General features: G+C 46.0%; 3 protein-coding genes across 3 annotated transcripts; 2 read left to right on the top strand and 1 right to left on the bottom strand.

Moving 5' to 3' along the window:
- Nucleotides 1–101: 101 nt before the first annotated feature.
- On the top strand, nt 102–7270 carry SAMD00019534_032010 (hypothetical protein; the record flags this gene model as incomplete). The annotated part of the gene is made up of 3 exons (XM_012901334.1): nt 102–171; nt 383–700; nt 783–7270. 3 exons carry the CDS (start codon nt 102–104, stop codon nt 7268–7270), a joined length of 6876 nt encoding a protein of 2291 aa, XP_012756788.1.
- Nucleotides 7271–7710: 440 nt separating this feature from the next.
- Nucleotides 7711–9523, top strand: SAMD00019534_032000 (hypothetical protein; the record flags this gene model as incomplete). Its single annotated transcript, XM_012901333.1, has 5 exons — nt 7711–8159; nt 8240–8606; nt 8689–8807; nt 8895–9203; nt 9277–9523. 5 exons carry the CDS (start codon nt 7711–7713, stop codon nt 9521–9523), a joined length of 1491 nt encoding a protein of 496 aa, XP_012756787.1.
- Nucleotides 9524–10439: 916 nt separating this feature from the next.
- SAMD00019534_031990 (hypothetical protein) lies at nt 10440–12885 on the bottom strand (the record flags this gene model as incomplete). The annotated part of the gene is made up of 2 exons (XM_012901332.1): nt 10440–12634; nt 12708–12885. 2 exons carry the CDS (start codon nt 12883–12885, stop codon nt 10440–10442), a joined length of 2373 nt encoding a protein of 790 aa, XP_012756786.1.
- Between the last annotated feature and the right edge of the window lie 1579 nt (nt 12886–14464).

The raw sequence follows: 14464 nt of genomic DNA, 5'->3' as shown, positions 1-14464 counted from the left end.
TCCTCCTCCTTCATCTACTTCCCTCCCTCCATCTTCATTATTCCTTTATAACTTGTTAAACAAATAAGTTCAAATCAAAGACATACAGATATTACAAGAAGATGGCACCAATCAACCGGCCCACACTTCTTTGTTCCATCATTGTCCTTTTGTTAATTTCCATATCAAATGGTATTATCCCTCATACATTCACTCAAACATATAATTATTATTATTATTATTATTACTATTATTATTATTATTATCCCGATCGGGAAGTAATAACTCGGGAAACAAACTCAACCCAATTACCCTCGCCCTCGCCCTCGCCCTCGCCCTCAACCCCAACTCACTCACTAACACCATCAATCAATCAATCAATCAATCGATCAATCAAAAATAGCATCACATTTTAGATATGGAACATTATCATGGGTTGGATCAACTACAGATGATCTCACTTTTACCTTCACGTTCAAGGCTGCCTTTAGGTACAGCTTCTTCTGGCAAAACTTTGCAGTCGGTGATTCATTTGACTATGGCTACGTCAATGTAGGATCGTCATCAATCACCACCAACTTTGTAATCAACAACGTCGACCATGCCGCCGACTGGATGACCGCCAACATGGTCTACACCACCACCTTCAGCTCCTACTCTGCCCAGACCATCTCCTACTCTGACTGCTGCAGAATCTCCGAATTGAATAATAATGCTGATCGTAAGTTGTTTCCCCCTTAATCATAATAATTATATTTAATTATATAATTCATTAATTAATTTTATTTAATATAATATTATAGAATACTGGAACCTTGAGTCCACTATAACACCAGTCCGTGGAAAACTAGGACAGGTCTCTGCCGTGTCATCATTGTTGCCAGTTATCCCAATTCAGATGGGCGTCACCAACACATTCCAAATCCCAGCCCTTGTTACTGATGGCTCAACATTGGCCTACTCGCTGTCTTCCAGCACCCAGATGCCTGGCTCTCAACCACCAGGACTCTCGATCAGCTCCACCGGTTTCGTCTCGTACGTCCCATCCCAGATTGGAGTTTGGTGCGCCCAGACCTTGATTAAGAGCAAGGACACCACCATCCCAGTGGACTTTATCCTAAACGTCAGCACGACACCAGTTACCAAGTTGCCACCCGTGTTCAACACACCACCAACACCAGCTGCCAACAGCGTTAGAACCATCCCCTCCCGTTCAGAGTCCCAGATCACCATTAAGGGCACGTCGCCCCAGTCTACCAGCACAGTGTCCATCAACATTGGAACTCTTCCCGATGGAATGGTGCACGTACCACAAGTCAGAAGCGGCCCCTCATCCACCCTTATCCTGGTCTGGACGCCAACTGCATCCCAGTTCGGCATGTACATTATTAACTTGGGTCTGATCGATAGTGATGGTATTGGTATGGTTGGAGGCTCTCAATACTTCTACATCAACGTCACCTCCTCATCCTGTGGAAACGGCAACAGGACCTCGGGTGGATGCTCTTGTGACCCAGGCTGGACCGGCCCACTCTGTGACCAATGTGCACCAAACAACTACGGACCCAAGTGTACCCCAATGGACCCATGTATCAATGGTATCCCAAGCAATGGAACATGGGGTGATGGAAGCTGTGTCTGCAACCAAGGTTGGAGCGGAAAGTCCTGTAACATCACCCTCGTCCAGCGTTGTGTCTCCACCAAGCCCAACACTTTCGTCTCTCAGACCTTTGCCCTCAGACAGGGTTTCAACCTGCAGCCAGTAACCTCGCAGCTCTACCTCTCCAAGGACGCAGCTGCCCCCGCTGTGCTCTCGACCTCCATCACCAACCCATACCTCATCCCATGGGACCTCTTCTTTGTCATCGACACCTCTTCATCGGCCAGCATATCAACACTCTACTCTCAAGTCCAAGCTCAGTTCTCCACATTCACCGGAAGTATATCCGACCTCAACGGACGTGATACTACCAACTATGCTCTTGCCGACTTCCAAGACTCCACCAACCCATCCAGCGTCTTCCAACTTCGCTCCAGTCTCAAGCCATCCATCCTGCCCGATATCTCCCAGTTGGTCTTCACCTCTGGTGCCCCAACCGCCAATGTACCATACAATGTGTTGATCAATGGTATCCCATCGATCACATGGTCCAATCGTCCAGAGGGCTCGGTCAAGATGGTCATCTTGATCACCGATAACAACTTGGCACCAACCGACAACACACTTCCACAGCAGCTCCAGGACGTATTGACCAAGTACAACATCCAACTCGGTGTCTTCTCATTCGGCTCCTCATCTTCATACAGCTGGTTGGCCAACAACTATGGTATCAACTGCGATTGGAAGACTGGCTCGAGCTGGTTCACCCAGTTGCTCAACAACCTTATTGTGCCAATCTCTTACAACTTGCGTCTGAAGGTCGTGTCCGACCCAAGTGGCGCCACCAACAACGTTGCCCCAATCATGATCTCCAACACCACCTCTGCGGTCAACTTCACCACCAGCTTCATCTACTCGACCAGCTTGCCCACAATCAACAACCCAGTTGTTACCCTGGCTGCCCCAGGTTTTGGTCGTCAGTTGGTCCACATCCAGTACAACCACGCCCCAACCACCTCATCGACCTCATTCACCGTTCGCGAGAATGTTGGAACCGCCACCAATATCCAGTTCACCATCCCAGCCAACGATGTGGATAACAACGTCCTGTCGATCACCTTCACCTCTATCCCTGCAAAGGGCAAGATCGTCATCAACGGAACAGTTCCAGTCGTTGTCAACACTGTGTACTCGCTGCCAGTCGACTCGTTCACATACATCCCCTCGCTGTACCAATATGGAGCAGACTCTGCCCAGTTCTCCATCTCTGATGGTTGTCTCAGCGCTGATGGTACCATTTCAATCACCATCTCCATCGTGCCCCTGGTACCATCCTGCAGTCCAATAACGCTCAACGCGAACCAGTTCGACACCAAGGCAATCACCCTCATGGGCTCGGATATTAACAACCTACCACTGGCCATCACGGTCTCTTCAGGTTTTGGCAACATGGCCATTGGCTCACTTCTCGCCCCATCGGGAGCACCAATCAACACCAACACTCAGTACTCCTCGCCGACTATCCTATCTTTCGTCCCACTCAGCACCGCCAGGAACACCAACGTGACCGGTACCTACCTCGTCACCAACTCTGAGCTGTTGTCCGTCCAATGTCCTTTTAACATCATTCTCAAGAGGAACTACGTGCCACCAACCTTGACCATTCCCACGACCCAGACCATGACTCCATTCTCCCTTAAGTCCATGCCATTCTCCATCCAGAGCTTTGAGACCTCGGCCACCGTGACCATCACTGCCATCACACCAATGAGCGGTACCTTCTACGACTCAAAGAACCGCACCATTACTCCAGCAATGATCCCCTACACATTCAGCGTGTACAATGTCACTGATGTCTGGGCTGCCTCTGATGTCATCTACTACCAGGCCATTAACGCCAATGAGGTTGGCATCCAGTTTACCATCGAGGTTACTGACCTCGGCGCAGGCAAGGACACCAAGACCGTCACGATCGCTGTCAATGGTCCACGCGTCAACAACCCACCCGTAGCCAAGTCAGTTGCACCAATCTCAATGTTGGAGGATGGTACTTCGCCAATATTCACCCTGGATGGCACTGACCCCGATCAAACAAGATACGACAATGTTTTGCCAGTGATCTTTGCCTCGATGCCAGGCTCTGGAAGTCTGTTCTATCCCAACGGCTCTGCTTTGGTCGCCACCGGCAACGTCGTCCCACTCCAACTCGTGTACAAGCCTAACACAGGCTTCTTTGGAAGTGACAAGTTGATTTTCTACGTCCAGGACTCTTTGCAAGCACCATCCAATCAGGTCACCGTCAACATCACCGTGACCCACGTCAACCACAACCCATCTGTGACTGCACCCAGCATCAACCTTTACGGCCAGACTGGTGGCGCACAACCATCAACCGACTTCCCCATCATCACCAACGATGTCGACAGCGACTTGCTTACTGTCACAATGGTCGGCACATTGCCAGAGTTTGGATCTTTTAAGAACTCCGCTGGCAACCCCATCTCGGTTCTGCCATCCACCCTCCCCTCCAACGACCTAACCTACACCATCCCCACCACTGTCAAGGCTGACTTTATCTCCAACTACACCATCCAAGTGTGTGACAATGGATCACCTAGTCTCTGTGCCACCGCCACCGGCATCATCACCTTTGTCTACAAGACCATCCATCCACCACCCACCTGCTCCGACCTCACGATCGAGACTACACAGATTGCACCAATCTCATTCAATCTCAATGGTACCGACCAGGACACCACCGTTCTCAGCGTTTCACTCAATGGACTCGAGTCGCTGGCATCCCTTGGAGTTGTGTCCAATGCCAACACCCCAATTTCCAACGACCAGACCTTCTCATCTCCAGCAACATTCGACTTCACGCCACTTCTGACCACCGACTCTGACCAAAGATCCGTGCCATTCACCATCACCAACGAGTTTGGTCTAAAGGTGCAGTGCTCGCTCACCCTAAAGGTTAACCGTGTTGCCGTGGACCCAACCATCGACATCCCCGACTCAGTCTCCCAGGCCCTCGACTCGTCAAAGCAGATTCCCTTCACAGTTGGCTCTCTCAACTTCAATGAGGTTCTAACTGTTGAGGTCACTGACGCTCAACCCATCCAAGGATCGTTCTTGGACGCCAGCAACAACGCCATTACCGCCACACCATATTCGTTGGGCGTTTTCAATGTGTCTGCCACACATGCCGCCGCCTCAACCATCACCTACCACGCCATCAACGCAATCTACACTGGCATCAAGTTCACCATCAAGGTGACCGACTCTGGTGGACGCTCCGTTAGCAAGACCGTTACCATCACCCTCACAGGTTCCGTGGTCTTCTACCCACCTGTCGCCAACCCAGTCGACCTGATCATCGTTAACGAGAACGCCAACTCCTCGCTCTTCCAGCTCACTGGCTCCCACCCACTCATGCCCCAATACACTGGCAAGCTCTTTGTCACCGTCTCCGACGTGCCAAGATACGGAGAAGTTTGGTCTAACAATGGCCCCTTCACCCCTGCCGACGAATCACCCCTCTCCGTCTTCTACCAGCCATTCGCCAACACATTCGGCAATGACTCGTTCCACTTCTACGTTACCGATGAGCATGGATCTACCTCTGCACTTGTTCGCGTCGATGTCAAGATCCTGATGGTCAACTACCCACCAGTGATTGAGTTCAACCCACCAGTGATCGTCTCCAATGGCGCGTGCTCAGAGACCCCACTGCCAGTGCCCTTCAACATCAGTCTAACACTGATCAACCCAGACCCATCTTGGAACATCAGCTTCACCAAGCCACCACAACGCGGCCACTTCATCTATGATGGCGTTCGCATCGACAACTACCCCTTCGTCTTTAGCAAATTGATCAACGCGTTGCAGTACCAGCCCGACCACGAGTTGGCCTCCTACACCGACTCCTACGAGATCACCGCCTGTGGCAACATCTGTGGCCCAATCAACGGTTCAATCGTCTACAACTACCAGTACTCCACACCAGTTGGCGCAGCTGGCGTTGTCTACACTCTCGAGAACCATGCCAAGGACTTCACTTTGGTCGGCACCGTGTGTGAGCCCGAGACTGTGTTCTACCAGTTTGTCGTGCTGCCATACGGTGGCGTGCTCTCTGTTGGTGGCGTGCCCATCGAGTCCACTGAAGCCAATATCACTAGCTCCACCATCACCTTCACACCCAAGAAGGATGTGTTTGGCGTGCCCTTCGAGACCATCTATTACCGCGTGTTCTCCCAGCACAACACAGTATCGACATCATACCCAATTGTGATCAACATTGAGGAGACTGTCCTGCCCGTCTACGAGGGCAGCACACACTTGAGCACCTACGAGAACGTCGCCCTTCCAATCACGCTCCAGGTGTCCAAGGTCCCAACTGCCGTGCTCACGATCATGTCGTACACTCATCACGGCCAGCTCTTCCTCAAGGTCAATGGCACACACGAGATCGAGGTGCCCGCCTCTGGCCTGGTCAGCGCCGACGCTCTCGCTCAGTTCCAGCTTCGCTACGTGCCCAAGCTCAACCAGTGGGGCAACAACTACGACACCTTCACCTTTGTCCTCAACGAGAAGTACCAATCCGTGCTGTACACCATTGTGATCGATGTGATCCAGGTGTTCCAGCCACCCGTCATTATCCCCATCTCCTACACATTCAACGGCTCCGATGTTGCCTTTAACTCTACCAACTACCTCAGCAACAGCATTGAGATGTACATCAACTCGACCACCGTGGTCACCTGGAACATTACATCGCTGGACCTCCCATGGGAGACACTGCGCTGCAACTTTGGTTCGTACGTGAGTGGTGGCCGCGTCTACCACTATGTCGATGGCGCTCGTGGCCCATCCATCGAGTTTGGCCAGGGCATCAAGCGTTCTGCCGACGGTCTGTGGCGTATCCAATACGAGCCAACTCCAGGTTTCTCTGGTAATGGCTACTACACCTTCCGTGTCCAGGCCTACGACGCCAAGAACTACACCGCCAGCACCCTGTTCAATGTGGACGTTCTACGTATCAACATTCCACCCTACGTTACCCTGCCCAGAACCGAGGTCTTGGGCGCAGTTGGCGCACCAGTCAGCATCGTCAACGTCAATGTCACTGACCCCGACTCTACCTCCAAGAACAGCATCACCTTCACCGTCAGCCTCACCGACTCCACTGGCGCACTCACCCCCAACGGCAACCTCTCTGCCCCATTCCTCTCGCAGTCTGCATGCACTGTGTTGTCCAACAAGTTCACCTGTGTGGACCGCAACACTGCTCTGAACTACTACCTCAACGTCATCACCGCCAGCTTTGACACTGTCGGCAACTACAGCCTCGTGGTCTACGTCAATGACTTGGGCTACAACGCCAACCCCAAGTACCGTAACGTCTCGATGATGTCCGACACTAAGTCGATCAACCTGGCCATCGCCGCCGCACCGGGCACCGGTGGCAAGGGATCCAACACCGTCGTGTTGTCCGCTGCCATTGCCGCATCTGCCGTTGCCGCTGCACTCATCGCACTTGGAGTGTGGCGTGTGCTCAGATCTCGCGCACCACCCACCGACACCTTCTTTGGCGAGGGTGCCTTCTCCGAGGGTTCAGTCGCCAGCAACCCATTGTACGAGCAGAGTAGAAACTCAATGGCCAACCCAATGTACGAGTCACCGGGCAACTAAACAATGACAAGTCAGTCATTCATTTCATCTTCACTCTTCCTCTTCTTCATCTACTTCACCGTCTTCAATGTTTGAACAAGACTACACAAATAACCTGTACCAATAGCCAATGCGTTTAAATTACGAAAAGTAATCGAATAAACCAAACATTAGAGTTATGATCATCTCCTACTCTATATGTGACTATGCTCCTCTTCAGGTCTTCTCTAACTCATCTTGATCTCTTTGTCATTGATTATCTTTATCTCTTTGGTCATTCATTGTTGTCAAGTATTTGGAAGTTCAGAGGGGTACAAAGTTTTTTTGACACAAAACACACGAAGACTCACACACTCGCCTTTCTCCATCTCGCACTTTCAATCAATCGAGTCCAAGTGCAACAACAACTACATCATCATAAAGTAGCAGCAATACTTATATATATATATAACACAACGATGATGTCACATGGCTACTTGTACAAGTTGGGAAGATCGTTGGCAACATCAACTGTCAACAAGTCAATTGGAACCAATGGTTTGAACAACCTTCAATCAATGTCTTTGATGAGATCATCAATGCTCAACATCAACAACATCAACAACAACACAGGTTCACGTGCACATTACTCAAGAGCTTCATTGAATGATGCTAGGAGATCTGTTAGGGCTTCGGCAAAGGTTGCCGCTGCGGCAAAGGCATCTTCAAACGAGAAGCCAGCATCAAAGTTTGATCAGTTCGACTATGACAAGGAGGAGTACGATCAGTTGACCAACCCTGTCAAGGATGTCTTGGCAGAGGACAACGAGGAGGACATCTACAATGCTCAGTACGGCGATGAAATGGAGGAGTTGGAGCAATCAAACAACAAGCAGCACGAGTGGCATTTGAAGGATCAAGATATCACTGAGTATGTACATTCAATCAATCTTCATTCAATCGTTCGGCAGTACCTCTGACTCATTCAATCAATCAATCAATCATATATAGCGATCAGATTACACAGATCACAAAGAAGATATCAGATTACTACACACCAACAAAGGAGATGATCACTGTCGATGTGTTCAAGTCACAACAGTTGTCATTGTTGAACAAGTGTCAGAACTTGATCCAACAGGCAGAGAAGTTCTTGGGCAACAAGGATATTGAGAAGGCTGAGCCACTCCTGCTTGGCGCCCAGTCCTACTTTGTGAACAACAAGGACGCCATTGAGAGTGGCAACAACGATCCCAACTGTCCACCTCAACTGATTCATGCATATATATTGTCATATCTGGCCAACATTAACCAGAGCAAGAACTCATACGAGGTTGCCAAGGAGTACTATACCAGCTCATTGCAATTGTTGGAGAATGTAAGTGTGGACTGTGGACTGGAATGATTGATTGATCGATCAAGTTGCTGACCATTTATATTCCTCGCGATCACCAATACAGTCCGTCGACAAGAGCTTCTACGCAGTCACTCTGTTGAACTATGCCGAGTTGTTGTCCAACATGGACATCCAACAAGATTGTATAGCCACATGTCTGAAAGCCATCCAAATCCTTGAGAAGTATGTGGCACATCACACATCATCCTTCGCATCTGCCATGGACCATCACTAACACATACCTCCAACTCCAACTCAACATTACTTTAGCTCTCCTTTAAAGTCATCTGATGAGCGATTGATGTTTGCACTATTTAACATGTCTAGCTACCTTTCACAACAGAGCAGATTCGCCGAGGCTTTGCCATATTGTTTGAGAGCATTTGAAGGACTCTCCAAGGGCCTCGGCCGAAACAACGAGGTCGTGCACACAGTCGCAGCCAATCTCTCCAAGATCTACCAACAGCTAAACATGACCAACGAGTTGAAGAGTCTGGACGAGCTGTTTGAGCAGGACCCAGAGGGAATCGTCACATTCGAAACTTCCGCCGATGACCTGGCCCACATTAACACTGATAAGTATGTCGTCTGTCTGACAGGTTCGCTCACCGGTTATCATCATTGTACTAACTCAACAACCATTACTCTTTAGATTAAGACAAACATGGCTGCAGCAAGGCCATCAGCGACCAGCCGACATTGATGGATTCTTCAAGTCGAGCAAGACATCTCAGAAGGAGTTTTCAGCGTTCTTCAAGCAGATGGAGAAGAAGGGCATCAGCTGTGGTCCAGAGTCACTCGAGTTGCTGACCAACGAGTTGAGTTCGATCCAATACGCTCCAGACAGACTGGAGATGTGGAAGCCAAAGACCTACACATTGGGAGTCGACACCCAATAATAATATATATCACTATTCAGCCCATAATAAACGCGCTTGGTCTAAGAGGATCGAGCATAAGGACCAAATCCAGGACACCAAATTTTAAATAGAGGGATAAACCCAACCAAATTCTCCACAGGTCATAAGTTATAAATCTATCTAATGGAGATTTAATATGTTTAATAGATTTTATACCTTTGTTTTTTATTTATTAGGAGAAGGAATTCATTAGAATCCAAGAAAAGGGTCAGCAAATACTTAAACTGGTCACTAGAAGATTCAGAATTCCTATCATAATTATGGGGACCATAGAAAAAGAAGGTTAATTATTACTATCAAATGTTAACTATAATTAAAAATAAATTATTTACCATTCTTTTTGGCTGTCGACAAAATTACAATTGCCAATAAATAATAGATGGGCCAATAAAACTATTAAAAGTATTTTTATATTCATTGATAGTAGTATAAATTTATATATATATATATTAATAATATTCTATTTAGAACCAATTGATTGTAAGTATTTATATGTATTATTGATCTACCAATAATATATAATTTACAAATAATAAATTGAAATCTCCAAAAATAGAATTAATTTAATATTATTTGAGAAATTCTACAATAATATTATATATTTATTATATATCTTACGATTAAAGATATCCAATACAGTCGTTGATTTGTAAACTTCCCTCATATCAACACACCGAACAAACAAACACATTATTTGTTCCATAAGGAACAAAATATAATAATAATACTCGTCGTTACTACAGGAGCAGCATTTACTGTAATGCGTTCTTTCGCTCGCTGAACAACGTTCGACACATCTGGGCAGATCCCCAACTTAGGTGGTATCAACCTCAACTTTGTAGGTTATGCCCAATCAATCACTCGATCTGTCCAGTTGTATTATTTATTTATTCATTTATCTTGTAGTCTTCATCTTGTTAAGCTGTGCCTTCTTCTTGATGTTCTCTGCCATTGACTTGAATGTATCTGCTTCGGACTTTTGTTTCTTCTCAACCTGGACTGGTGCTGAAGACGAGTTTGATATGTTGTTGCCATTTCCATTCTTGTTGGCCTCCTCTCTTCTCCTCTTCTTCTCGTTCAACAGATCCTTGACGGCATTTGTTGGTTTGAACTTGGGATCAGTTGGATCCAGCGCAAAGTCTGATGCATTGTAGAGCTTCTCGAATCTTGGATCCTTGGTGTCGATCTTAAAGGTGTCCTCTGGGTCGTTGGCCCTCTTCTTGTTCTTCTTTGGATTGGTTGATGTGTTGACCTTGACCTGTCTCTCGAGCATCCTCTTGTTGAATCCCTTTTTCTTCTCGCCGTCATTCTCGTCCATCATGAGCAACTCCAGCTCGGCCTTGGACTTGAGCTCCTCGGCTGTGGGTGGCTTCTTCTTGCCCTTCCTGCTCTTCTTCTCGTCCTCTTCACGCTTCTTTTCCTCCTCTTCAGCCTTTAGTCTCTTATTCTTCATCTTTTCGTTCTGTTTTGATCTCTTCTTGTCCATGTACTCGGTCCACAATGTGCCATTCTCTCTTTTCTCCTTCTCCCTGAGCAGGTTCTTTCCAACCTTGTGTAGGTCTGTCTTGATCGTGATCTCCTGAGCTGTCTCGTCTACATCACTGTCATCGCCACGATTCATTATATCCTTTGTCCACTCCTCATCCTGTGGATCGATTGCATTGTCACTTTCATCATCTCCTTCATCATCATCATCATCGCTGACGTCGTCATCCTCCTCATCACCACTGCTCTGGACCTCACCATCACTGAACTCCACCTTAAGTCCATCTTCATCACTGCTGCTGTCATCGTCATTATCCTCCAGACCAGTCTTGAATGTGACTTGAAGGTCATCCTTCTCCTCCAACTTGTTGTCTCCATCCTCGTCGTCATCCAGCAACAATGACTTGTACTTGTTCCTCAGACGCAGTCTTGAATTCTTGTCCTCCTCCTCTTCCTCGGATGATGTCTCTGGCTCGGCCAGATACAGCTTCACCTCGTCCTCGTCATAGTCCTCCTTGTAGTTCTGTGTGAGGGCCTTCTTCCTGTTCTTGTCGACGTCCCATGTGAAGTCGACCGATGTGCCCTTGAGCACCGAGGTGGTGAAGCCCAGGTTTGGTGCAGTCTCTGGCATGTCTGTACATGTGTCTCTTGGTGGATTGGTGAACTCCTGCTCGTCGGGGACGAATCTTAGGTCGAGGGCATTGGCAGTGTCCTCGATCTCCAGACCATCACATTCGTCGTAGACCACGGACGCTGATTCCAAACGATCAAAGACGGCCACGGCATAGTAGTACTTGAGCTTAGACAACTCGTACTTTCTTAGACTGACCAGATTGAAGCCTGAGCCATCCAATGAGTCGGGGTCCTCCTTGTGATCATACTGGATATCAGTCTCCTCTGATGGTGTCTTTAATCTGGTGTGATTGAAGATGTCCTTGGATGGACCCATTCTCTTCTCGATCTCGATCTGCTTGAGACCAAAGTCCGATGGGTAGATTGTGACCGAGAGCAGCACTCCACCCTTGGGCAAGAATGAGCTGAGTATGAGGTATAGGTCCTTTGAATGAATGTTGTCCCAGTCGCAGTTGAGTATAGCGAATCGTTTGGTGGCGTCTCCTCTTGGTACGTCCTCCTCCTCCAGTGTGACCTCGTCCAACTCCTGACCCTGGTTCAAGAAGTCCTCATCATTCTCTTCTTCACTGCTCTCTGTGTCATCATTGTATTCGAAGCCACCATAGACCAACTCCTCGGTATCCCCATCGGCCACCTCTTCGTCGCTCTCTTCTTCGCTATCATCGTCCTCGCTCTCCTCATCTTTGTTCTTGTTGACGATCTGTGTTTTCTTGGTTGTGGCCTTTGCAGCTGCCTTTGGCTTCTTAACCAACTCCTTCTCTTCATGCTCCTCGGCATCTTCGTCATCCTTCTCCTCCAAGTCCTTCCACTTTGATGGGATTGAGAATCTTGAATCAGACTTTACATCATCCTTCTTATTCTGTGGCTGTTGTTGTTTCTTCTTATCGTCCTTCTTGACCTTAAAGTTATCCTTGAACTTCTTTGTGGTACTTGATTCCTTTGCTAACTTCCTACCATATTCATCGATGGGAGCTTGATCACAACAATGTTAACATCCTCATTCATTCATTCATTCATTCACTCAATCAATCAAACATAGACATACCTTTATCATTGAATCTATCTGATGTCATAACCTTTGAGAACCTCTCATCGAGTTGAATGGCAGAGTCAGCACGTCTCTTTAGTTTGAACTTTGGATCATTATGTGCCTTCTTGAATCTACTATCTGTGATCATTCCTCCACCACCACCACCTTTGTTATTGTTGTTCTTAGATGACATGTCTTAATCTATCTCTCTAATATATATTATCTGTATCACAATGTTTGAAAACAACTGTTTCAACAATCGTTCGTTTTTGTTCTTGTTTTGATCAATATAAATTGTTTTTATTCATTTAAAGGTGAGAGCTAGGACATGAATCCATAGTTCAATATCAAGTTCATAGTGTCAGTGAAAGTATTTTCCTAACAGTCACCCTTTATTGATGAACAAAGTCTAGTAGTATAGCATTGTGCCTCTCTATATATGTCCATTCAAGTTCTAGAATCAAGGCATTACTGTGGAGTTATACTCAGATATAATGAACCTCTTAACAAAGTTATGATGGTAGATTGCCTGTGAGGAATGAAAATATGATTGACCAAATAGTATGAATGTACGGATAATTGAGCCAGATTCGGCTAATACTGACTTACAATCCTATTAATAGGATGGGTAAACTACTTCACTCAATCAGATCGTCCCCCACTCCCTTCCCTCGTTCACTCTTTTTACTGGGTATTGAATAATGTAAGATACCAAACCAATACTATCTTACAAACAATAATTTCACCATAAACCAGTTATTACCGAAGCCATAAAATGATTACAATTATCAAACTAGTGACACAAATATCAGATATATAAACCTATTTTGAATATAATATATATATATATCCTAGAACTTAATAATGAAGTATATATATTTGGTACTAATAATATTATTAATTTCCAATTTTATTAATGGAGAAATGAACCATGTATCTTCAAATAGTAGAGGGTAATTAAAAAGGAGGTCAAACCAATTTTATTTAATTAATTTATTAATTTCTATTTTTCTTTTACATTCCTAGGAATGAAATTCTATACCAAGCACAGTCCAAATTACCTAGTGGTGATGGTCAAGGAAGTTCTGCTAATGTAGCTGCTTTTGCTGTAGCTGGTGCTGCTGCTGGTGCTGCTGGTGCTAATGATGGTAATCCTAATTATGTTTCAAATGCTGGTGCTGCGGGTATTACTTCTACTGCTAATAGTGGTGCTGTTGCTACAGCTAATTATGGTGCTTTTGAAAATTCCGGTGCTTCTGTCGCTTTTGGAGACAAATACTTAACAGAATTTGTTACCAATGATCAAGATCAATATTCTTCATCTTCTTGATTTTCTTGAATAAAGATCAATTTGAAGTCCGATATTCCTCTCTATTTCTTGGACTCTAAAAGATTGTTTAGATTGGTGATGTTTTATCGGGAAGTAATCAAGTTTACAAATAATAAAATAATAATATTTTGTTTCATATTACTTCCATATATATATAAAGATATATAAAAAAAAGTACGTCTGTCGGGATACTAGAATCTAAGCCGTTCTGTGTCAAGAGGGTCTGCTAGATATCTCCCAATTGTGAATCGTTTCCGTCTGTGTGAGTACTAACACACAGTGTGTGTAAACTCGTAAAACTTAATCCGAAATCAATTAAAAATCAATAAAACTATTTCTATAACTTTATTTATGGTTACTACTCATTTATTTCTTTAATAAATAAATAAATATTAGTTTACGACGGACAACCTCAGAACTTTATTATTCCATATGTGTGTAT

This window comes from Acytostelium subglobosum (assembly GCF_000787575.1).
Source record: "Acytostelium subglobosum LB1 DNA, scaffold: scaffold5, whole genome shotgun sequence".
NCBI lineage: Eukaryota > Evosea > Eumycetozoa > Acytosteliales > Acytosteliaceae > Acytostelium > Acytostelium subglobosum.
This window is presented reverse-complemented; position numbering and strand designations above follow the sequence as displayed.